A 23,819-nucleotide genomic window follows, 5' to 3' on the forward strand; every position below is an offset into this window, starting at 1 on the left:
GTCACGTAAAGCTTCCGCCATCTTTGTTTGCTCTACTTAACGTCATGAAGAAAGAAAAATTTCTCCCTCGCTGTGGTAACAACTTCACACGCTATGCTCATTGCTTATTTAGCATAAACAGGCAAACAAGTAGTCGAGAAAACTGATACCGATCGCAGAGCAGAGTACACCAATACAGAGTTTAACGAACTGTAACAATTTCCTGTAAAGTTTTTGTATTATATTGTCGGTAGGGCTCGCAATAATCAGTTTTTAGCTAAGGTTACTGAAAGTACCGTGAATGTTTTATCGTCAGTCAAGATGAACAAGTTTTCGTCAAAGGTTGTTTTAATCACAGGTGTGTTCAATGTACAGAAGTTGCGTCATTTTTAGCCAATTTTCATGAATAGGAAAAAGATTTTGGGTTTGACTAATGTGCAATGAAATAAAACGTTGGAGTGGAATGCACACACAGATTTTTGCGAGCGGATTTTACATTTATTAAACTTAACAGCACAGCCGAACGGTCGAGTGGACAAAATCCAAAATAGTATAAAGTCAACTGAGCAAACAAACCATTAAAGCTAAGTTAAAGAAACGTAAAACTTGCTCGCGAGAAATCTATGCGTGGTTCCAACCAAACCAAGAAATTATAACGTCACACAGCCTAAATCAATCGCCTTTTTAGGAGCTTCAAGTGGAATTGGTGCGGAAACCGCTCAAGCATTTGCTAAATGCCAAGTGACACTTTGTATTACCGGCAGAAATAAAGAAAACTTGGCAAAAATTGGAGAACAATGCCGCAGATTGGGTGCAAATCATGTAAATATTGTAATTTCAAACGAATTGTGGGCTATGGCAACCCCATAAAATTTTATTCTGTTTTTATCAACGTTCAGGTTTTGGAAGTTATCGCTGATCTTGAAAAGCCAACAGATATTAAAGAACTTGTAAAGGAGGTGATAAAAGAATTTGCCCAAATTGACATCCTTGTGAACAACGCAGGAATACTCTTCGGTGGAGGTGTTGCTAATGTATGATGTCTATGATATTCACCAAAGTTTCCTGAATCTTTTCCTCATAATTCATGACATTTATCATCTTCACTTCAGACAAATTTGCAGGACTTCGATACCACTTTCAATGTAAACGTTAAAGCTCCTCTCTATCTCACACAACTTTGCCTTCCGTTTTTGAAGAAAAGCAAAGGTAAACCAACGCATTAGCATGAGTATTCATTTTCAGGGGAGGTATCTTTTAAACACAGTAGTAGGTCAATAGTAATTGGCGACGAAGCATAGCCTATGTTTTCAATATTTTTGAAACAAATATATTTTCATAATGATATCAGGCAACGTGATAAATGTATCTAGCATCGATAGCGAGATGCATTTTGTCAATTCTCTGGTTTACGGTATGACAAAGTCAGCACTAGATCAGTTTACGAAAACTACTGCTCTAGGTAAGTATATTCTGTAGCGCTTTTATTGTGGTTAATCCAAAGGTTATTGAGTATATTTTTCTAAAACTATATCACTTGGGCTATATGAATATTCAGTTATGTAAAACTAACTTAGTTTTGTTTTCAGAGCTAGCAAAGTATGGAATTCGAGTGAATTCAGTAAAGTAAGTTCATTTTATTGCTAAAGCAAAGCATTTAAATTCATTGTAGTATTGTTTGTAACAAAAGCTGACTAAAAGTGCAATGCATTAGTGGATTAACTTTTGGTGTTTTTTGCTTCAAATATGGTAGTCTAATGTACAAGCAGGTGAGTAGGCCTAGTTTCTACAAGCTTTAAATGCTTTTATTTTTGTGACTGTATCGGCGTGCCACTGTAGTTTCATCATTTATTTTACGTCTTTCAGTCCCGGATTATGTCATACTAACATCTTAAATAACTGGATTCCGGATCCTAACGGACGTTTGGAAGAATTCAAAAATGATGAAAAATTTCATCCGCTAGGCAGCAAGAACATCCAGGTTGACGAGATTGCCGACGCCATCTTGTTTTTGGCATCTGATCGAGCAAAAATGATCACAGGGTCTTGCTTAAAAGTGGACGGTGGACGTGCGCTTACGGGTCAATGATTTATTGTTTTTTTTTCCACTAGATTTTCGTTAGTTATGATTTTAAAACTTTGCATTTGGATTGTCTGAATTTATTGCATGTGATGAACTCAACAGCCAACGTTAATTGCAAATGGATCACGAAAGATTGACTTATATCATAAGAAAATTGGTGACCTCATTGTCTTATAGTCTTTCACAAAATCTTTTCGTTCAACCTCTCAAAAGAACGATATGTGAATAACATTTTTATGATTCCTTGTAAGAAGAAGTTCGTATAAATCGTGTTCATCGCCTCAAAAAGCAAAACCCTAAAAGGCTTAAAACATGCAAAGTTGTACTTTAAAGACTGTAGGCGAGCGTATGAACAATTAGTATTCTATTTTAAAAAATAAAGCTACAAGGGATGAACAAAAAAAATATAACGCAATTTACTTAACGCAAAAATAACAACAAAAAACGCACAATGGGCTATAACAGTAAAGATGAAGAATGAAAAAATACTAACATTTCAAAAGTAAGAATAACTGGGCTTGGTGAAATTAACCGGAAGCCAAATTATGTTTTATGATTGAAGCAAAGCTTCTGTTACACATTTTTTTATGACACTTTTTACGAGTTTAAATGTTCAAACATTAAAAATTAACAAAGTTTTTAAGAAATCTTTAATCTTATTTTAACATTTTATATTTTTTGGGTTCCCTTATGAGATAGCAGTGTCTTTATGTATAAAGAGTAAACAACGAAATACGTAAATGTAATTCCGTGCAAACAATCCATAACAACAATAACATGTTCTGTGCATAAGTTTGAAACGTAATGTTTTGCGAGTGGAGGTCATAACAAACATATCATCCTTTAACTAGACAATATATTTGGTGAAAAATTAAATTTTCATCTAAAAACGTAAAATCGACAAAAACCACTCACGTTGTAGGTAAAAAATTTCAGCTTTTTAATTTTCTTCCTTTGCAACTTATAGTGATAGAGCTGACAGCCCCTCAGGCCACTTATGCTATGAAATATACAGGTAACTTCCTTTTTGTCCAGGTAACCTCAGGGTTTTAAGTTAAACTTGGTTAAGAGCAGGTTTAAGACATTAATATATCTGCTCTCATTGATATATACACTATGTTAAAATATGTAAAATCATGTTTACTCGGAAACCAAATTGTGCAAAGCTTCCTGGTACTGAAATGCGTATTTTGCAGACTATACGCAAAAATTATACCAAACGTTTGTAAATCGGAAACTGTCACCACACGTCTGTTTTCTTTCAGTTGTAAATGGCTACCAAACAGCAAGGCAAATGTGACTTTGAAAGTAAAATTAGAGCAAAATCCTGTAGCAAGGTACAATCATTCAAACTCATTAATCCGAACCCGAACAACGGAATCCCCGCTATCCGACACAAAACAACAAGGAACGGTTTTTGTTATGCATTTTACCCTATAATCCAGAAATCCCGCTCTCCGGCTAGGACACAGACGGAACAAATGCGCTAATCAATAGAAGAAAATCCAATAAACCAGATTTTAAAGTACGGAACGAAAAGAATGGTTGTGAATGCAAGTATTTGTGCGTTTATCGTAGATAACGAAAATAATAGCCAATATTCTATGCGCAATGAAAGCAGCAGTTTGACTCCTGGGATTCTGTAATAGGCTTGAGGGTCAAGTACAGTAGCTCTACAACCACAGTTCAGCAGCACTGCCTGATATTCACTACGACAACTTTCGCCCTATTATTGTTTTGATTCAAATTATCTGGAAACCTCGATAAATCGACATTTTGTGGCGAAACAAACTGGTCCGGATTAACGAGGTCTGACTGCTCGTTTTTATTACTCAAAGCTTAGTTTTGATTTTGAGCTGACGCCACACAGTCGTATAAAAAGTTAAAACCAAAACTTTAAACCTAAATTAAGTCTCTTTGAAAAACATTCAGTTCACTCTGTTTGCAAATAAAATCTTACATTGTCACAGCAAAACCGAAGCCAGAGTTATTCAAAATGAGTTAAAGCGTTATGTGCAATGGTAACACCAAAATATTGTGTTCTTAATGATTGCTTGAGTGAGGAGAAGTTTTTTTGATTCTCGTCTGATAATAATTCACTCATTGTAAATATCTTGCTACACAGCAAAATTTGCAGTTCAAATTACGACAGATATGCAGCAATTACACGTAGCTGCCAGTATGGTGTAGTTACAGCGAAAGTTTTGAGACATTTTTCCTCCGTTTAGCAACAATTACCTTTAACATCTTTCTGTCTGATAGTATGATATACCATAAAGAATACACTCAACCAGCGGTGTCCTATACCAACGGGTAATGTGTTGTCACGCAAACTTGTTTGTCAGACGAACTGCGAAAATGGTTGCCGCTACGTAAATACGTAACTTTATAGTAATTTAATGAGTATTTTTGTTTCGCAGAATAACTTATATTGAAGTTTTGCTTGAGTATCAAGACAGTCCAGTCTTCCAGGTCTAAATTATTGCAGTGAAACTTCACGGTTTAGTGACATGAGGCTACGACCATGTTCTGTTAAAAATACAAAAATAACATGTGACTTAGTGTATTTTGATCGTAACAAACAACAAACATCATTTACAGCAAAACTTGCAAACTACAGACTTTTCAACCTTTCATTGAAAATGAAGCTAAATCATGTTAAGACACTAAACATGGCATGAACCATTCGATGGTTTAGCGGTAATCATTCAATAATACAGTTTCAAAATGTTTTTTATCGTTTTCAGTAAAAATCATTGTTGTTATTTTTAATGAAAATTTCAAATGAAAACTTAAACCAAAATTGTTAATAGAATGAAAGTGCTTGAACGTAAAACAAGGGCGACCAATTCAACAAACTACAAAAATCACAAATACATACAAAAATCACTGGCCACGTGACGTTATTAAGAAGCATAAAATAAACTTGACAGCTACTATATGGATTATCTAGAAACATGAAGTTTGTAACATGAAGATCAAGAAATATGTTATCAGCTTATGAAAATGTTGGCTTTTGTAAACTTAAAGTATTGAATAAACAAACCAAACTAAATAACTATTAAAAGGATCACAAGCTGGTGTTATTAATCGTTTCCTAAACTGGTTTGATCTTCAACTCAGTTTTCCTCATCGACTCCCAAGTTTCTTTCCAGTAATACCAGTTCAATCCCCTGCCGTTTTGCTCTCCAGGTGTGAGATATTCTCCATTTAAGTTGCTTTTATGGCAATGAATATACCACCAAGCACCATGTTGTTCAACTGCACAGTTCATACCACTCCGGTCATGATCTTGGTCATAGGTACTGAATTGTTTGCCGTTGTGATTACCCAGTGAGTCACCTACAAAACTTTCATCGCATTACAATAATGACGATTGATTAATACGACAGTCCGTGATCGGTTTTATTTTACCTGCAGTTCCACTATATCCTCCAACAATTAATGTATAATTTGATGATTCTTGACCAACCATAAATGTCCTATAACAACGGAAAAATTTATCTAAATACGTCATTTAAACCGAATATCGATATATCCTGTTTATGTGATGTTTACTTATATTCGGCATAGGCTGTGTTATTTTCAGCATCTTCCAAGTCCACACGCAGTTTATAACTTGCACCGGCTGTAAGTTGGTGGAGTAAATCCAAACCTTAATAATGAGAAAATGATTATTCCCTTTTTTGTTAAACATAATAAAAATGCAACATTGCTTGTGTTTTTAACGCACCCTCTCTCTTACGTCATTATAACTTTGGATTAAAGTTATACAAACGTGTGCTTGGATAGATCATGGAATAACCGAGTTAGTATCTTAAAGCAGAAAACTATAATATTATTGCAATTTTTAACTTAGCCCTATGCAGTGATCATTGCATTTTTTTGAATTTTTGAATTTTGAATCATTTTTCAAATAACCAAAGACGTTGGATACATAGTCATAGTCATAGACAACAAGACAATGTGTGTAAAAGCGTCTTAGATTTACTACAAACCTCAAATATCATCAAAAACCATGATTTTAATTCTATAGAAATTAGTACAAACCATGTCATTTTGTGAACAATGTGTGTATAATACATAATATGAAGTTTGAGCAAGTATTAGTACAGAAAAAAATTGATTAGCACATGGCATGTTTTACAAGAAGAGTTCGACAAAAACGTATTTAATCAATGTTGTTCCAGCATAAATAATTGTGGTGTGGGTTTTGTTTATAACAAGAATAATAAAAATCGATCGATATAAATTATAAACCACTCTACTTAACAAAATTTAAAGTTTCAAAATTTGGATTAATCTTCTCAACACTGTATACTAAATTAGGCCTAGGCAAAAAGTCATAGGCAAAGCATCATAATCTTACAGCAAAGGTCAAAAACATGTTCCTTTCTGCACATACAAGAAGATGCTTCACAATTTTTGTATTATTTGCAATATATTGGCACAGACAGATAACCAGAACATTTTGCAACAAAAATGTTCCTTAACCTACAATTTTTTCTAAAAGAACAGAACTAACCGAGCCAGAATTCTCCATTTAAACTACCAAATCCCTGTTGGTAAGAAGTCCAGTTTCGATAAAAATCAACACTTCCATCGAAACGACGTTGAAAAACCTAAGCAGGTATGCTTAGTGAAAAGTAAAACATTTGCAAACTTCATCTGATCTGTGCTCATGAAATTTGCTGAACTTACAGTCCAACCGCCTCCGTCTGTTTCCATGTCACAAAATGCTTGCGTGGCCTTACCACCGACATTTATTGTATAAATCCCACTCGCGGTGTATCCATTGTCAAATACGTCATTGCAGTCTTGACCCTGGAAAGACTTTACAATCGCAATTTCTCCTAAAACAAGAAATTGCAAAATATTTTCAGTATACAGTAAAAAACATGGAGCTTTCTATTAAGCATTTATTATTGATTGGCGCTTGGTCTATAAAGCGACGTGTGCAAGTGTTACCTGTAATTTGTCTTATGGCATTGTCCAACTTCTGTCCTAGCTCGGTCATTTTATCTGTTATATTCAGCGTGAATATAAGTTTTAATTTACATGAAAGATTAAACCTAAACAAACACAAACTTCATACAAATTCAACAATTTGCAACATATTCAATATTAAGTAATTACTTATTCGTATTTGTGGTACTTAGAGTACTTTTATGACTTTAAGTTCTGAGTTACTTTCAAGAAGTTGTCTGTGTAAAATTGTTTTAAACACGAAAAAGAATTTATGTGTTGATTTGTGAAAATTCAATGCTCTGAATTCCTATCTACATTAACAAGGTAAATAAACACTAAAATCTATGAGAAGACAATTTGCAATCATGTGCGCTTGATTTAAACTTTGTAGTTAAAAAAAACAATTGTTAATACGTGCAAGTACAAATAAAAATGTGAAGGGAAAATAATAACATAATCAACTACATTTATACTGGAACTCATTTGCACGACATTTCTGTTAATAAAAATAGCATCTAATTTATTAATGCAATTTTTTCCTAGAATAAATAACTGAAAATTGGATTAAGAAATTTTGCTTAGCCGATTTTTGCAACTGCAACCTGATATATTTCCAATGGCTTCAGACTGCTGCTGTTGAGAATTCGCCAGGTTCTCTGTAATAAAGTTAAAGTTATATTACTTTGGCTAATGAAATGTGTGAAGAAAATAAAAAATTTTATTACCTTTGCCAGCATAAAAATTTAAAAGGGAAAATAATAACATAATCAATTATACTTATACCGGGAGTGATTTGCACGACTTGTTTCAGTTAACAAAATCAACAACTAATTTTTGACAGCAAATGTTTCCTGGAATAAATAGTTGGAAAATTGGATTAAGAAATTTTGCTTAGCCGATTTTTGCAACTGCAACCTGATAGATTTCCAATGGCTTCAGTGTGCTGCCGTTGAGAATTCGCCAGGTTCTCTGTAATAGAATTAACTTTATATTACTTTGGCTAATGAAATGTGTGAAGAAAATTAAAATTTTTATTACGTTTGCCAGCATAAAAATTTTAAAGGCAAAAGAATAAAATAATCAACTATATCTATACTGGGATTGATTTAAACGACTTGTATCTTTTAACGAAAACAACATCTAATTTTTGAATGCAATTTTGCCTAAAATAAATAGTTGGAAATTGGATTAAGAAATTTTGCTCAGTCTGTATTTGCAACTACAACCTGATAGATTTCCAATGGCTTCAGTGTGCTGCCGTTTTGAATTCGCCAGGCTCTCTGTAATAGAGTTAAAGTTATATTACTTTGACTTTTCAAAATTGTGAAGAAAATTAAAAATTTTATTACGTTTGCAAGCACAAAAAATTTTAAAAGGAAAATAATAACATAATCAACTATATATATACTGGGATTACTTTGAACGACTTGTTACAGTTAACAAAAACAACATCTAATTTTTGGATGCAATATTTTCCTTGAATAAATAGTTGGAAATTGAATAAAGACATTTTGCTTAACGAATGCTACAACTGCAACCTGATAGATTTCTAATGGCTTCAGTCTGCTGCCGTTGAGAATTCGCCAGGCCCTCTGTAATAGAGTTAAAATTATATTACTTTGGCTTTTCAAAATTGTGAAGAAAAATAAAAAATTTATTACGTTTGACAGCATAAAAATTTAAAAGGCAAAATAATAACATAATCAACCATATTTTTACTGGGATTGATTTGCACGGCTTGTTTCTGTTAACAAAAATAATATCTAATTTTTGAATGCAATTTATTCTTGAATAAATAGTCGGAAATTGAATTAAGAAATTTTGCTTAGCGGATTTTTGAACTACAACCTGATACAAATCCAATGGCTTCAGACTGCTGCCGTTGAGAATTCGCCAGGCTCTCTGTAATAGAATTAAAGTTATATTACTTTGGCTTTTCAATTTTGTGAACAAAATAAAAATTTTATTATGTTTGCCAGCATACAAAAACTTGACAACTAAAGACTTTTATCAGTATATGTTAGCGTTAGTAATTAGTAGTCACTTTCGGGCTTGTTAATGTTCATTTGTTTGTTCCTAGTTCATGTTGTCACGTTGTTAATGAGTATCGGTTGTATGCTCAATTAAATAGATGACAATTGAACTCATAATTACAAGGAAAGTTTCGCTCAGTCGGAATATGCAACTATGCTACATAAAATATTTCAAAAAGCTTCAACCAACAAATATCCAGAATGGGCTGACCCGTCTGTGTAAACATTAGTTTTATTGTAGCTTAAAGTAATGTTACAATTTACAACAAAAGAAATATCTGAAACAAATTACAGTGTGGCTAGTAAAACGGTTAATTAACGTTAGTTAATTGTAAACTTGGTCTCCCTTTGTTTGCTTTCTTGCTCAAGAACTCAACTTATTATAATCAAAGATTTATAATATGAGTTGTTCTTACAATGAAGTAGCAAATGTTTAACATAATGAGAACTACGGAAAAAGCAAACTACTAATATATAACTTATACGCCCGAAAAGCTCAACAGTAATTTAGACAAAAAATAATTAAATAGATTTTCAAGACAGCCAAATTAAAAAAAAACAGCAGTTTAAAAACTAAATAAGTTTCAAAAAAACTGCATAAATTTAAGGTTTACCTCTGAGCCGAGAAGTTTCATCATGTAGCTGTTGCACCTGCATTCATAAAATAGAACTGATACATTTGTTGTTTGGACCTCATTATGCCCGATAGAGCACATCCTTTTGTCATATTTCTTATATATAGTTTCTAATAGACTCGCCTGTGTGTAACCCACAGTCGCTAAAACAACTGATGCAATGGTGAAAACGCCAACCAAAGTCGCAGCAATTATCCATTTATTTCCTTTTTTGTTGTGGGGCCTTCTAGGAATTTGTGCTATAAAAAGTAATTTGCTTAAAGTTCTAATATCATTACAAAATATAAAGTAAAACATAAACCCGTGTACAAACCAGCATTGGGTTGACAACTTACGATCAACAGTATTGTTTTCGAAAACGTTCTCCTGTTCATCCACGTTACGCATTTTCATTTCGACAAACTTTTACATAACTTTTCGTAATGCTGGTGATTAAAGAACTAATAAATATCAACAAACCGTGCTCATAAGTAATACAAACGTTATGAGACAAGTTTCGCCTGTGCTTATGTCGAAAGATAATTACGACTTTTTATAGACAAGCTGCCATTGTTAGCCTAATAGTTTAATTTTAAAAAGCAAATTTCCATAATAAACATTTCATTAATGCTAATCAACAAGCTGGGAGGCGATCTGGGAGCTGGGAAATTTATCTGTGAAACTTGACACCGTACAATATCGAGGCAGCATTCACGTACAGCTACAGTTTCCTTTTATTATTGTTATCCACATTTAGCTTTTATTATGCAGATAAACGTCCATCTCATGTTTCTTCGAAACCGAATTCAAATGACATCCTTGACGCAATTAAAAATATCGCCAAGTCTGTATCATTATACAAGTATATTAACCCGATTCTAACTAGGCTTTGGCTTCCCCTGCACACAGTCACAGCAAACGTTGCGTACAGTTGCATTGTTCGCTGTAGAAACTTGAAATTTGGTGACTTTTCCTAAAAAATATTCAGCTATCTGTCCATGTTTGTTTTATAAAGTTGGATTTTGTAATTTTTGAGATATTGTCATATTTTCATAATTTTGCTCCCTCTCAGCATTGAAGCGTATCGTTTTCGTTTGCTCATTTACGCACCACTAACTCGACTAACTATTCTCTTGTCTTCTCTTCTCGCAGTCAGCTGGTTTTCCGCACAGCGGGGGCGTGGCGAAACAAGAAAAACTTCTAGAAATATCACTTGTAGAAATACTTAATTTACACTAAATGTACTTTCTTTAGTTTTACAATTATGATATATACAGGAAGCCAGATGTTTTTGCTATTAATCTGTAAAAATCCGATCAGTTTACGACGTATAGTTTTCAAGTAATTAACGATTGAAAATGTGTGTGCAGGGTCGACCACAACCTAGTTAAAATAGTAAAGTCGCGAGCCTGGTTAGGATAGGGTTAAAAGGGGATGCATTTGTAATCACCAGTTGTTCATTTGTAAGCATCAGATGGGCCTCAGACGGTATTTAGTTGCTACACTTCGTTGCAATACTCTTCGGTGGAGGTGTTGCTAATGTATGATGTCTATGATATTCACCAAAGTTTCCTGAATCTTTTCCTCATAAATCATTTATCATCTTCACTTCAGACAAATTTGCAGGTCTTCGATACCACTTTCAATGTAAACGTTAAAGCTCCTCTCTATCTCACACAAGTTTGCCTTCCGTATTTGAAGAAAAGCAAAGGTAAACCAACGCATTATCATGAGTATTCATTTTCAGGAGAGGTATCTTTTAAACACAGTATTAAGTCAATCGTAATTGGCGACGAAGCGTAGACTATGTTTTCAATATTTTTGAAACGAACATATTTTCATAATGATATCAGGTAACGTGGTAAATGTATCTAGCATCGACAGCGAGATGCATTTCGTCAATTCTCTGGTTTACGGTATGACAAAGTCAGCACTAGATCAGTTTACGAAAACTACTGCTCTAGGTAAGTATATTCTGTAGCGCTTTTATGGTGGATAATTTAAAGTTTTTTGGCTGTATCCTATATTTCTAAAATTATATCACTTAGGCTATAAGAATATTCAGTTATGTAAAACTAACTTAGTTTTGTTTCTAGAGCTAGCAAAGTATGAAATTGGAGTGAATGCAGTAAAGTAAGTTCATTTTATTGCTAAAGCAACGCATTTATGTAATTTGTAGTAATGTTTGTAACAAAAGTTGACTAAAAGTGCAATGCATTAATTAAAGGTATGACATTTGATGTGCTTTGCTTCAAATACAATAGGCTAATGTACAAGCAGGAGGGTAGTTTATACAAGCTTTAAATGCTGTTATCTTTGTGACTGTATCAACTTGCCACAGTACTGTAGTTTTATTATTTAATTTTACATCTTTCAGTCCCGGATTATGTCATACTAACATCTTAAACAACTGGATTCCTGATCCTAACGGACGTTTGGAAGAATTCAAAAATGACGAAAAATGTCATCCGCTAGGCAACAGGAACATCCAGGTTGACGAGATTGCCGACGCCATATTGTTTTTAGCATCTGATCGAGCAAAAATGATCACAGGGTCTTGCTTAAAAGTGGACGGTGGACGTGCGCTTACGGGTCAATGATTCATTGTTTTTCTTCCATTGGCTTTTCGTTAGTTAAGATTTTAAAACTTTGCATTTGGATTATCTGAATTTATTGCGTGTGATGGTAGAGTGTTGATTTATTGTTATAATGATAGAGCCGACAGCCCCACAGATCACTTATGCTATGAAATATACAGATAACTTCCTCTTTGTCCAGGTAAACAATGTCAGCTTTGATGTTAAATTTGTAAAGAGCAGATTTAAAACATTAATATATCTGCTCTTTCTGCTCTCATTAATGTATTTATTAAAATATCTAAAATCATGTTTACTCGGAAACCAAATTGTGCAAAGTTTCCTGGTACTGAAATGCGTATTCGGCAGACTATACGCAAAATTTGTACCAAACTTTTGTAAATCAAAAACTGTCACCAAACGTCTGTTTTCTTTTAGTTGCGTATGGCTACCAAACAGCAAGGCGAATGTGATTTTAAAATTAGGGCAAAATCTTGTAGCAAGGCACAATCATTCAGACCTCGTTAATCCCAACCCGAACAACGGAATCCCTATTATCCGACACAAAACAACAAGGAACGGGATTGTTCTATGCATTTTACCCTTATAATCTGGAAATCTTGCTCTCCGACTCCGACACAGAAGTTTTGGAACAAATGTGCTAAATCAATAGAAAAAAAAACAATAAACCTTATTTTAAAGTACGGAGCGAAAAGAATGGTTGTGAATGCAAGTTATTTTGCGTTTATTGTAGATGACGAAAATAAAAGCCAATAATCTATGCGCAATGAAAGCAGCAGTCTGACTCCTGGGATTTTGTAATAGGATTGAAAGTCAAGTACAGTAGCCCTACAACCACAGTTCAGCAGCACTGCCTGATATTCACTACAACAAATTTCGCCCTATTATTATTTTGATTCCGTTTATCCTATTACCACGCTAGACCGACACATTGTTGCGAAATAAACTGGTCCGGATTAACGAGGTCTGACTGCTCGTTTTTATTACTCAAAGCTTAGTTTTGATTTTGAACTAACGCCACGCAGTCGTATAAAAAGTTAAAACCAAAATTTTAAACCTAAAGTCTCTTTCAAAGACATTCAGTTCATTTTGTTTGCAAATTAAATCTTACATTCTTACAGCAAAACCGAAACCAGAGTTCAAAATGAGTTAAAGCGTTATGTGCAGTGGTAGGACCAAAATATTGTGTTCTTAAAGTTTGCTTGAGTGAGAAAACGTTTTTTTCATTCCCATCTGATAATTCACTCGTTGTAAATATCTTGTTACATAGCGAAAGCTGCATATCAAGTTACGACAGATATGCAGCAATTACACGTAGCTGTCAGTATGGTGTAGTTTCAGCAAAAGCTTTCAAACATTTTTCCTCCATTTAGCAATAATTACCTTTCTTTCTGTCTGATAGTATGATATACCACAAAAATATACTCGACCAGCTGTGTCTTATAACAACGGGTAATGTGATGTCACGCAAACTTGTCAGACGAACTGCGTAAATGGTCGCCGCTACGTATATAAGTAGCTTAAGAGTGGTATTTAACGAGTATTTTTGTTTGGCAGAATAACTTAATGTGGACTTGTGTCTGATTATGGCAAGCAACACAGTCCAGTCTACCAGGTCTAAATTACTGCAGTGAAACTTCATGGTTTAGTTATATGAGGCCTCGACCAGGTTTTTTTTGGTTGAAAATACAAAACTAAACATTTAACTTAGTATATTTTGATCGTTAAAAACAACACACATCATTTACAGCAAAACTTGCAAACTAAAGTTTTTTCAATCTTTCATTGAAAATGAAGCTAAATCATGTTAAAACACTAAACATGGCATGATCCATGCAATGGTTTAGCGGTAATTATTCAATAACACTGTTTCAAAATGGTTTTTTATCGTTTCCAGTAAAAATTAAGTAACATAATAACATTAGTAACATGAAGATCAAGAAATGTGTTATCAACTTATGAAAATGCTGACTTTTGTGAACTGAAAGTATTGAATAAACAAACCAAACTGCATAACTTTGTATAACTATTAAAAGGATCACAAGCTGGTGTTATTAATCGTTTTCTAAACTGGTTTGATCTTCATCTCAGTCTTCCTCATCGACTCGTAATTATTCTTCCAGCGAAACCAGATCAATCCTCTGCTGTCGCTCTCTCCAGGTGTGAGATATTCTCCATTTAAGTTGCTCATAGAGCAAGCATAATACCACCAACCACCATGACGACCAACTGCACAGTTCATACCACTCCAATCATGATCTCGGTCGAAAGTACTGAATTGGTCGTGGGAGTTATCAGCCAGTGAGTCACCTACAAAACGTTTATCGCTTTACAATAATGACGATTGATTAATACGACAGTCCGTGATCTGTTTTAATTTACCTGCAGTTCCACTATATCTTCCAACAGTTAATGTGTAATTTGATGATTCTGGACCAACCGTAAATGTTCTGCGAAAACGGACAAATTTAAGTAAATACGTCATTTAAACCGAATATCGATATATCCTGTTTATGTGATGTTTACTTATATTCCGCGTAGGCTGTATTATTTTCAGCATCTTCCAAGTCCACACGCAGTTTATAACTTGCACCGGCTGTAAGTTGATGGAGTAAATCCAAACCTTGGTAATAAGAAAATGATTATTCCTTTTTTTGTTAGATGTAATAATTAGGCAACATTGCTTGCGTTTGCAACAAACCCTGTCTCTTACGTCACTATTACTTTGGATTAAAGTTATACAAACGTGTGCTTGAATAGATCATGGATTAACCGTGTTAGTTTTTTAAACCAAAAAATTATTAGATTTTTTGCATTTTTTGAGATTTTGAATTTTGAATCATTTTTGAAATAACCTAATATATTGGATACATAGTTATAGTCATAGACAATAACACAATGTGTGTAAAAGCGTCTCATATTTCACTTCAAACCTCAAACATCATCAAAAACCATGATTATAATTCTATAGAAATTAATGTAACTCACATAAATTTGTGCACAATTAATGTATAATATATAAGGGATCACGAGAAGTGACCGTGAACAAACTCACCGGCGACAACTGGTAGTGGACAACTGACCGGCAACAAATTGGCCGGCGATGAAATTAACCGTCGATAAATTGGCCGGCGATCAAATTAACCGGCGACAAATTGGCCGTCAAAAGGTCAAAATTCTAATTCACTATCTAGTCGCTATCTAGTCACTATCCAATTTAGTATGTGTATTGCAGTCAAGGTTGCCACTCGCAGAGTTTTTTGGCCCCTTGTACGGTGTAGGGTGACCCTACGGGTTTCTCACCTTTATTCATAGATTTCCTATTGTTACATGCATTTTCCCGGTCTAGACGAGTTGTTTGATGAGATTATGAAACAATGCGTTGTAGCCTATCTCATGTAGTAACAATGGACTCATTGCAATAACAATGGACACTTTAGTTAAGTAAATTGTCAGATTGAAGCTGTACGTCAGGACTCCCCTAGTTTTAAGTCTTGGTTATGGTAATACTAATAATTGTAAATTGCAAAAAGAGTTGGAGATCAACTTAAACACAATAATTCAGCACTTGCACGGTCAATTTACCTCCCGGTCAATTTTCATTCCGGTAAGTCTGTTCCCGGTTAGTTTGTTCGCGGTCAATTTACATCACAGTCAATTTGTTCGCGGTCAATTTACGTCACGTTCAGTTGTCCCCGGTGAGTTTGTTCGCGGTCATTTTCCCGCGGTCATATGTCGTGGAACCAATACATAATATGAAGTTTGAGCAAGTATTAGTACAGAAAAAAAAATTGATTAGCACGTGGCATGCTTTACAAAAAGATTTCGACAAAAGGGTATTTATTCAATGTTGTTCCAGCATAAATAATTGTGGTGTGGGTTTTGTTTATAACAAGAATAAATCAAATTCGATCGGTATAAACCACTCTACTTAACAAAATTGAAAGTTTCAAAATTTGGATTAATCTTCAACACTGTATACAAAATTAGGCCTGGGCAAATACAAAGGTAGTCATAAGCAAAACATCACAATCTTAAAGCAAAGTTCAAAACCATGTTAGTTTTCCGCACATACAAGAAAATGTGTCGAAATTGTTGTGATATTTGCAATATATTGGCACAGACAGATAACCCAAACATTTTGCAACAGAAATATTCTTTAACCTAGAATTTTTTCAAAAAAATATCATAATTCATAACTAACCGAGCCAGAATTCTCCATTTAAACTACCAAATCCTTGTTGGTAAGAAATCCAGTTTCGATAAAAATCAACACCTCCATCGAAACGACGTTGAAAAACCTAAGCAGGTATGCTTAATGAAAAGTAAAATATTTGCAAACTTTATCTGATCTGTGCTCATAAAATTTGCTGAACTTACAGTCCAACCGCCTCCGTCCGTCTCCATGTCACAATAAACTTGTGTGGCCTTACCACCGACATTTATTGTATAAATTCCACTCGTGGTGATTCCGTTGTTAAACACGGCTTTGCAGTCTTCACCCTGGAAAGACTTTGCAATCGCAACTTCTCCTAAAACAAGAAATTGCAAAATATGTTTAGTATACATTACAAAAACATGGAGCTTTCTGTTAAGCGTTTACAATAGTTCAAATATGGCTCTCAGGCTATAAAGCAACGTGAGCAGGTGTTACCTGTAAGTTGTCTTATGGTGTTGTTCAACTTTTGTCCTAGCTCGATGATTCTATCTGTTATATTCAGCGTAAATATATGTTTAATTTACATGAAAGAATAAACCTAAACAAATGCAAACTTCTTAAAAATTCAACAATTTGCATCAAATTCAATATTAAGTAATTACTCGTTCGTATTTGTGATACTTAAAAGTACTTTCACGACTTAGTTTAAGTTTCGAGTTAGTTTCAAGAAGTTGTCTCTGTAAAATTGTTTTAAACATGAAGAAGAATTTATAGGTTGATTTGTGAAAATTTAATGCTCTGGTATCCTATCGATATTAACAATAGCAATAAAACAGCAAAATCTATGAGAAGTCAATCTGCATTTATGTGCGCTTCACTTAAACTTTGTAGTTAAAAAATACAATTGTTAATACTTGTAAGTAGAAAACATTTTTTAAAGAGAAAATAATAACATAATCAACTATATTTATACTGGGATTGATTTGAACGACATGTTTCAGTTAACAAAACCAACATCTAATTTTTGAATGCATTTTTTCTTGAATAAATAGTTAGAAATTGAGTTAAGAAATTTTGCTTAGCGGATTTTTGCAACTGCAACCTGATATATTTCCAATGGCTTCATACTGTTGCCGTTGAGAATTCGCCAGACTCTCTGAAATGGAGTTAAAGTTATATTACTTTGGCTTTTCAAAATAATGAATAAAATTAAAAATTTTATTACGTTTGCTATCATAAAAATTCTAAAAGGAAAATAATAACATATTCAACTATATTTATACTGGGATTAATTTGCACGACTTGGTTCTGTTAACAAAAACAACATCTGATTTTTTAAATGTCATGTTTTTCCTTGAATAAATAGTTGAAAATTGAATTAAGAAATTTTGCTTGGCGGATTTTTGCAACTGCAACCTGATATGATTCCAATGGCTTCAGTCTGCTTCTGTTGAGAATTCGCCAGGCTCTCTGTAATAGAGTTAAAGTTTTATTACTTTGGCTTTTCAAAATAATCAATAAAATTAAAAATTTTATTACGTTTGTCATCATAAAAATTCTATACGGAAAATATTAACATATTCAACCATATTTATATTGAGATTGATTTGCACGATTTGTTCAGTTAACAAAAACGACATTTAATTTTTTAAATGTCATCTTTCTTCTTTAATAAATGGTTGGAAATTGAATTAAGATATTTTGCTCAGTCTGTATTTGCAACTGCAACCTGATATGATTCCAATGGTTTCAGTCTGCCTCTGTTGAGAATTCGCCAGGCTCTCTGTAATAGAATTAAAGTTATATTAATTTGGCTTTTCAAAATAATCAATAAAATTAAAAATTTTATTACGTTTGCAAGCATAAAAATTTTAAAGGCAAAATAATAACAAAATCATGTATATTTATACTGAGATTGATTTGAACGACTTGTTTCTGTTAACAAAAACAACATCTAATTTTTTGGATGCAATTTTTTCCTTGAATAAATAGTTGGAAATTGGATTAAGAAATTTTACTCAGCCTGTATTTGCAACTGAAACCTGATATGATTCCAATGGCTTCAGACTGCTTCTGTTGAGAATTCGCCAGACTCTCTGTAATAGAGTTAACTTTATTTTACTTTGGATTTTGAAATTTTTAAAAAGAATTCTAAATTTTATTACGTTTGCTAGCATACAAATTTTAAAGGCAAAGTAATAACATAATCAACTGTATTTAAACTGGGATTGATTTGCACGACTTTTTTCAGTTAACAAAACCAACATCTAATTTTTGAATGCATTTTTTTCTTTAATAAATAGTTGGAAATTGAATTAAGAAATTTGGCTTAGCGGATTTTTGCAACTACAACCTGATACATTTCCAATGGCTTCAGTCAGCTGTAGTTGAGAAATCGCCAGGCCCTCTGTAATAGAGTTAAAGTCATATTACTTTAGCTTTACAAATTTGTAAATAAATTAAAAATTTATTACGATTGATAGGATACAAAACTTAACAACTAAAATCTTTTTTCAGTTTGCCTTTTGAGCAGGTGATTAGAAGTATCTTAAAAAAACGATTTTCGGCCAAAAACCGATTTTGGGCATTTTCAAACAATTCGGCCGATATTAATAAATTTCCCCTGCCGAAAGTTCGATGCACCTCTACATTAAACAATGCTAGTTAGAATATAGTAGTGAAATAGTGGACATTGGACCAGTGATACAAAGCTCAGTATTCTCAATTTAGTTGACATAGAACGGTAAATAAAACATGCAACTACATCCTTAGAATATGCAAATTCCACCTAAAATATTTGAATTGGCTTCAGCTTATTGTTGTTGGGAATTTGTCGGTCTGTTTGTAATAGAGTAAACTTATGAACACTCCGAACACATTTGAAAAATGTTGAAAATTTGCATTTTCATTGTGCTTATAAAATGACCCCGATATTGACGATGCCTTTTATCAGTAACATATCCCAGGTACTGAGAAAACATAGTTCCGAATATTAGTGTGTTAAAAATCTGGGAAGGAAAGAATGCAAACGATAGTTAGATATTGTCTTGGAACAAGCAATTATAGGATTTTTTTGCAAATATAAAATCTATGATCTTGCTCCGACAATTTGGAACCTGATCTAGATATGGTTAACAAATTTGCTCGTAAAATTTTTTTTTTATTTTATTGCAAACCCTGTCCCCTTTGATTGCTTCATTGATCAAGAACGACAAACTTAGCTTTTATAATCAAAGATTTATGACATGAGCTGGATTTACAATGAAGTTGGCCAATATTTAACTCAATGAGGACTATACAGATAAAGAAAACCACATATTCTAAAACTTATGTGCGAAAAGCCCAACCGTAATATAGACAAATAGTAAATGAATGGTCTTTTAAGACAACCAAATTTAAAAAAACAGCAGTTTAAAAATTAAACAAGTTTCAAAATTTTTTACAGATTTAAAGTTTACCTCTGAGCTGAGAACTTTCATCAAGTAGTTGTTGTATCTGTATTCAAAAAATAAAACCGATACATTTGTTGTTTGGACCTTATTATGCCCGATGAAGCATATTTATTTTTCATGCTTTTAATATAGAGTTTCCAATATACTCGCCTTTACGTAATTCACAATCGCTAAAATAGCAACTACCGCAATGGTGATAGCGGTGAAGAACTTTGCAGCAATTCTGCATTTAGTTTGACCATTTTCTCTTTTGATGTCGGATCTTCTAGAGATTTGTGCTAAAAAAATAACTTCTTTGAAACCACATTGCCATTGAAAAATATACAGTAAAACATATATCAGTAAACAAACCGGCATTGGGTTCACAACTTACGAGCAGCAGTAGTGTCCTCGTAAATTTCCTCCTGTTCATTCACAGTTCGCATTTCCATTTCGATAAACTTTTATATAACTTTTTGTAATACTGGTGACTTAAGAACTAAGAAATATCTACAAACCGTGCTCATAAGTAATACGAAGGTTATGAGACAATTTTCGCTTGAGCTTATGTCGAAAGATAGTAACGATTTTTATAGAAAACTAGTCATTGTTAATAGTGTTTAATTTTAAAAAGCAAATTTCCATAAACATTTCATCAATGATAATCAACAAGCTGGGAGCCCATTGTGAAAAGATTTATAATACAAGAAAGACATATTAAAATTCCCTTTATTTAGAAACAAATACGGCTTGGCAAGCTTAGCTATAATAAAAGTCTCTAATAAAGGTCTATTTATACATCAAAACCTTGTCGACTCGTCGGTCCCATAAGAGAAAGGGCTGCTGTTTAGTTAGGCTATTTCAAACCTTCAATTATTATTTATCTATTTTTAAATAAACGGATTGAAATTACTGACCAGAATAAATAATTTCCGAGTTACGGTCTCAGTGGCAAGATATTTTTGATAGTATATATTGGTCTACTTATATATGGAACTTGTACACCCAATTTTTATATTGAAAATATTTTAAGCTTGGGGTTGTAATAATTTCAATCAGGTAAATAACGTATGAATTCATTTACACGGTAAATAAAAAGTAAGGGTAATATGTTGACTAGATCTTATTTTACAGTGGTTTGAATCCTATGCGCTGTACTGCTAGTTTTTTGTTTTAAACTTTGCTTTAAAAAGACGTAACCGAACGACTGATTTTCGATGTTAGAATTCACAACTTGTTCAAACATCGCCGTTTGTGGGGGAAAAATAAGTGGCGTACACTACAATTCCAAAACATTAAAGAAATACTTCGTCATAGTGGTAACGTTTAAGATTTTTTAACGTCATACGTTATTCGATGATGTCATCGAATGATAAAAGTTCATCTGGTAAACTTAGCAGTTAATCAGGAAGTGATTAATCGTAAAGCTCCCTAAATTGGAGTCCTACTAGGTAAGGCAAATATCCCACACAGACATTTTTGAGAGTATGGTTTCTAAAAATGAAGCATAAGTATGTAGCACACGAAATAAATACGAGCAATAAAATAATTAATCCACATTTTTAGCACAATATTGAAAAAAAATTATAACTTATAATTATGGTTTGAGATTTTTATGACAAAACGAATGAAGATTTATATCTCTCACATTGGGCTGCAAAACAAAATGGCTGCAAAACAAAATGGCTGCAAAACACATTGGGCTGCTAATGGGCTTGGATTCCCAACTATTTCATTTATAAAATCCGCTTTCATTCAAGGTGTTACGTTTTCCTTATTCTCACTCTTAGATATACAGCAGGCACATCTTTTGTTTAAAAACACCTCGGTTAACTTTTATTCATACCAGCTCATTTCAGGAGCTTAAAGTCAGGACTGACCGGGCGACTCCCTGTTGGACACGTACGAGTCGAAAGAAATACACGTGTGCTCAATCAAGCAGGAAAAAGCGCACCCCGCCGCAAGGGAGAACGCAACAAAACACAGCGCAAAAACAAATGCAACAAAGGTCTACATCAACAGATACCACGTCATTCCAATATTATTGTATAAATACTTCATCGGAACCAATCCGATTGTCTGTAAAAACCAAAACTTTAATTATTTTCTTAAAGTTTTCTTAATCTCTATCGAATGACCTTTTTTAAGCCCAACATTCCCAACATTCAACAACATTCTAATAAATCCTTATAGCTACACTTTTACATTGCGGTGGCATCGCCGTGTTCCTTCATGTTTAACTGCCACTGATTCATGTTCCCTAATGCTACGCATTGCTTCCGAGCTTGCCACACGTGCTTTCATTAATTAAGGCGCACCTGCTGCATTCTTTCATTGATTAGTTTTCTGCTTTTTACAAATTAAACGTCTGCATGAAGGTGTTTCGAGATTCGCAATCATTTCGTTTATATCCGACAGAAGACTGTTTTCTTACTAAATTGCTTGTTTTACCAAGCTTCAATTTGCTTTGAACTACTGTTTCTACATGCGAATGTTGTACACTTGTACTGACAGAAATGAACACGCAACCTTAACGCATGGCGTCACTATACAGCTCTCTATGGCTCCATTATATACTGTATATATTTGTATATAACAAGAAAATCCTTATTTATGCAAAGCAGCGTACACTGGGACTCTAGAATTGATTTTGTTCATAGCCAATCACCTTTTTTCAATTATCGTCACATTAAAGTGGTCTTTCATGCAATCAGTAAGACTTTTTTCTTGGTTGTCCTTTGCTACGAGTTCTTTTAAGTATAATTTTTACGCCATGATGTTGTAAATGAAGCTGGAGCAAACTGTTATTTTATTATCCGGCTTAACAGTACTGTATTGTCATTGTAAATATTTAGTGTACTACGAACTGAAGTGCTAGATCTTCTGTCCATTTTACCCCAAGAATATGTCGATTTCAAATGGCCTAAAAAGCTGTCAATCTTTCGACCAAGTTCTTCTAGAGTCCAACCGTCACAACCATAACTGACCAATGGAAAGTTGCGAGGCTGATATATGCGTAGTATTGTTTATCTTTTTTTACATTTCCAAACAAGTTTTCATTTACTTTAATGCAAACCTGATTATGGCCAACGTTTGTCTGACATTTCTTGAGAGCCATTAACGTCCTTGACAGTGTCACCGTTGATACGAGAAAAGAACTTCCGTGATCAACTTACCAACAATCTTTAATTTCACTGATTGCAAGTAACATGTCAGACAAAGCAACCGAACTTGTAGAAATTTAATCGACGTCATCTGCATATTATAATTTGTATATTTCTTTTCCTCCTATCCAGATGCGTCAAATTTTTTATGGATTCTTTTACCTTTGTCTTTTACTTCCCTCCAGTTTAATTGTTGAAAACCGCAGCTGACAAGGGACATCCACAGCGGACACTTTTGTAATCTTGAACTAGTCAGTTGTGTTAAAATTAAGTCTAACCGAACTCCATTCGTTTTTGTATAGTTGTAGCAAATAAGCTACAACTTGCTGGGATAAACCCATATTCTTCATGATATTAAACAATTTTCGGTGGTCGACATTTTCGAGTTTATTTGTATAATATACGAATTTGTCTTGGCTAGTGTCCAATTTTGTACAATTTTACATTTAATTATACAATTAGGTTATACTTCTACTTGTGAAACAAACGATTACAACAAAACATACAAAATTCGATAACTGACACCCCATAAATTACTAAAGAACATTCTAGATCTTTCCTGGCCACCATTTAAAATATTATCAGCGAAATTCAGCGAATAAAAAACTTCAATTTTATGCTTTTTAGTTCTCAATCGCAATATATTTTCCAATTTTAATCCATACGACCTCTAACCAACTTAACTATCTTACACCGTCTTAACTACCAGCTATAGCTTGCACCTTGCTATGACTATTAATTATCTTACACCGTCACAGCAAAACCGAAGCCAGAGATATTTAGAATGAATT

The 23,819-nt window shown here is 33.5% G+C and overlaps 5 protein-coding genes across 9 annotated transcripts; 2 read left to right on the forward strand and 3 right to left on the reverse strand.

Moving 5' to 3' along the window:
• The first annotated feature begins 199 nt into the window (after positions 1-199).
• LOC143452292 (putative oxidoreductase TM_0325) lies at positions 200-2,355 on the forward strand. 2 transcript variants are annotated; one of them, XM_076953200.1, is made up of 7 exons: positions 200-337; positions 668-801; positions 879-1,013; positions 1,092-1,188; positions 1,331-1,441; positions 1,569-1,605; positions 1,846-2,355. In XM_076953200.1, the coding sequence occupies exons 1-7, from the start codon at positions 301-303 to the stop codon at positions 2,066-2,068; spliced, it is 774 nt and encodes a 257-aa protein (XP_076809315.1). In that variant the 5' UTR covers positions 200-300; the 3' UTR covers positions 2,069-2,355. The 2 variants fall into 2 exon arrangements, with proteins under 2 accessions (XP_076809315.1, XP_076809316.1); XM_076953201.1 differs by lacking the exon at positions 1,331-1,441.
• A 2,313-nt stretch (positions 2,356-4,668) lies between these two features.
• LOC143453185 (ficolin-1-like) lies at positions 4,669-7,420 on the reverse strand. Its single transcript, XM_076954368.1, has 6 exons — positions 7,031-7,420; positions 6,764-6,915; positions 6,588-6,684; positions 5,621-5,717; positions 5,477-5,544; positions 4,669-5,404 (listed from the first exon to the last, which is right to left on the reverse strand). The coding sequence occupies exons 1-6, from the start codon at positions 7,077-7,079 to the stop codon at positions 5,160-5,162; spliced, it is 708 nt and encodes a 235-aa protein (XP_076810483.1). The 5' UTR covers positions 7,080-7,420; the 3' UTR covers positions 4,669-5,159.
• A 1,125-nt stretch (positions 7,421-8,545) lies between these two features.
• On the reverse strand, positions 8,546-10,169 carry LOC143453039 (uncharacterized). Its single transcript, XM_076954191.1, has 5 exons — positions 10,034-10,169; positions 9,822-9,937; positions 9,678-9,714; positions 8,879-8,932; positions 8,546-8,622 (listed from the first exon to the last, which is right to left on the reverse strand). Exons 1-5 carry the CDS (start codon positions 10,089-10,091, stop codon positions 8,546-8,548), a joined length of 342 nt encoding a protein of 113 aa, XP_076810306.1. The 5' UTR covers positions 10,092-10,169.
• Positions 10,170-11,202: 1,033 nt separating this feature from the next.
• On the forward strand, positions 11,203-12,277 carry LOC143453040 (L-xylulose reductase-like). The gene is made up of 4 exons (XM_076954192.1): positions 11,203-11,388; positions 11,531-11,641; positions 11,774-11,810; positions 12,055-12,277. The coding sequence occupies exons 1-4, from the start codon at positions 11,217-11,219 to the stop codon at positions 12,275-12,277; spliced, it is 543 nt and encodes a 180-aa protein (XP_076810307.1). The 5' UTR covers positions 11,203-11,216.
• Positions 12,278-13,971: 1,694 nt separating this feature from the next.
• LOC143453183 (microfibril-associated glycoprotein 4-like) lies at positions 13,972-20,376 on the reverse strand. 4 transcript variants are annotated; one of them, XM_076954362.1, is made up of 14 exons: positions 20,259-20,376; positions 20,036-20,163; positions 19,892-19,928; positions 18,787-18,840; positions 18,476-18,529; positions 18,163-18,216; positions 17,850-17,903; positions 17,536-17,589; positions 16,929-16,982; positions 16,655-16,806; positions 16,479-16,575; positions 14,801-14,897; positions 14,657-14,724; positions 13,972-14,584 (listed from the first exon to the last, which is right to left on the reverse strand). In XM_076954362.1, exons 1-14 carry the CDS (start codon positions 20,314-20,316, stop codon positions 14,340-14,342), a joined length of 1,206 nt encoding a protein of 401 aa, XP_076810477.1. In that variant the 5' UTR covers positions 20,317-20,376; the 3' UTR covers positions 13,972-14,339. The 4 variants fall into 4 exon arrangements, with proteins under 4 accessions (XP_076810477.1, XP_076810479.1, XP_076810478.1 ...); XM_076954364.1 differs by lacking the exon at positions 18,476-18,529; XM_076954363.1 differs by lacking the exon at positions 18,163-18,216.
• Positions 20,377-23,819: the final 3,443 nt, after the last annotated feature.

This window comes from Clavelina lepadiformis, chromosome 4 (assembly GCF_947623445.1).
Source record: "Clavelina lepadiformis chromosome 4, kaClaLepa1.1, whole genome shotgun sequence".
NCBI classification, from domain to species: domain Eukaryota; kingdom Metazoa; phylum Chordata; class Ascidiacea; order Aplousobranchia; family Clavelinidae; genus Clavelina; species Clavelina lepadiformis.

Excerpts from the sequence above, each read along its gene's own strand:
- LOC143452292 (XM_076953200.1), top strand. The coding sequence starts at position 301 with ATGAACAAGTTTTCGTCAAAGGTTGTTTTAATCACAG. Across the intron at positions 1,014-1,091 it reads TCGGTGGAGGTGTTGCTAAT|ACAAATTTGCAGGACTTCGA; the intron begins GTATGATGTCTA and ends TCTTCACTTCAG. Across the intron at positions 1,442-1,568 it reads TACGAAAACTACTGCTCTAG|AGCTAGCAAAGTATGGAATT; the intron begins GTAAGTATATTC and ends TTTTGTTTTCAG.
- LOC143453185 (XM_076954368.1), bottom strand. The coding sequence starts at position 7,079 with ATGACCGAGCTAGGACAGAAGTTGGACAATGCCATAAGACAAATTACA. Across the intron at positions 5,545-5,620 it reads ACAGCCTATGCCGAATATAA|GACATTTATGGTTGGTCAAG; the intron begins GTAAACATCACA and ends CCGTTGTTATAG. Across the intron at positions 5,405-5,476 it reads AGGATATAGTGGAACTGCAG|GTGACTCACTGGGTAATCAC; the intron begins GTAAAATAAAAC and ends AAAGTTTTGTAG.
- LOC143453039 (XM_076954191.1), bottom strand. The coding sequence starts at position 10,091 with ATGAAAATGCGTAACGTGGATGAACAGGAGAACGTTTTCGAAAACAAT. Across the intron at positions 9,938-10,033 it reads CGAAAACAATACTGTTGATC|CACAAATTCCTAGAAGGCCC; the intron begins GTAAGTTGTCAA and ends TACTTTTTATAG. Across the intron at positions 8,933-9,677 it reads TGAAACTTCTCGGCTCAGAG|AGAGCCTGGCGAATTCTCAA; the intron begins GTAAACCTTAAA and ends ATTCTATTACAG.
- LOC143453040 (XM_076954192.1), top strand. The coding sequence starts at position 11,217 with ATGTATGATGTCTATGATATTCACCAAAGTTTCCTGAATCTTTTCCTC. Across the intron at positions 11,389-11,530 it reads GTATTTGAAGAAAAGCAAAG|GTAACGTGGTAAATGTATCT; the intron begins GTAAACCAACGC and ends TAATGATATCAG. Across the intron at positions 11,811-12,054 it reads ATTGGAGTGAATGCAGTAAA|TCCCGGATTATGTCATACTA; the intron begins GTAAGTTCATTT and ends TACATCTTTCAG.
- LOC143453183 (XM_076954362.1), bottom strand. The coding sequence starts at position 20,316 with ATGGAAATGCGAACTGTGAATGAACAGGAGGAAATTTACGAGGACACT. Across the intron at positions 19,929-20,035 it reads CGATTGTGAATTACGTAAAG|ATACAACAACTACTTGATGA; the intron begins GCGAGTATATTG and ends TTTTGAATACAG. Across the intron at positions 16,576-16,654 it reads CGGACGGAGGCGGTTGGACT|GTTTTTCAACGTCGTTTCGA; the intron begins GTAAGTTCAGCA and ends ATACCTGCTTAG.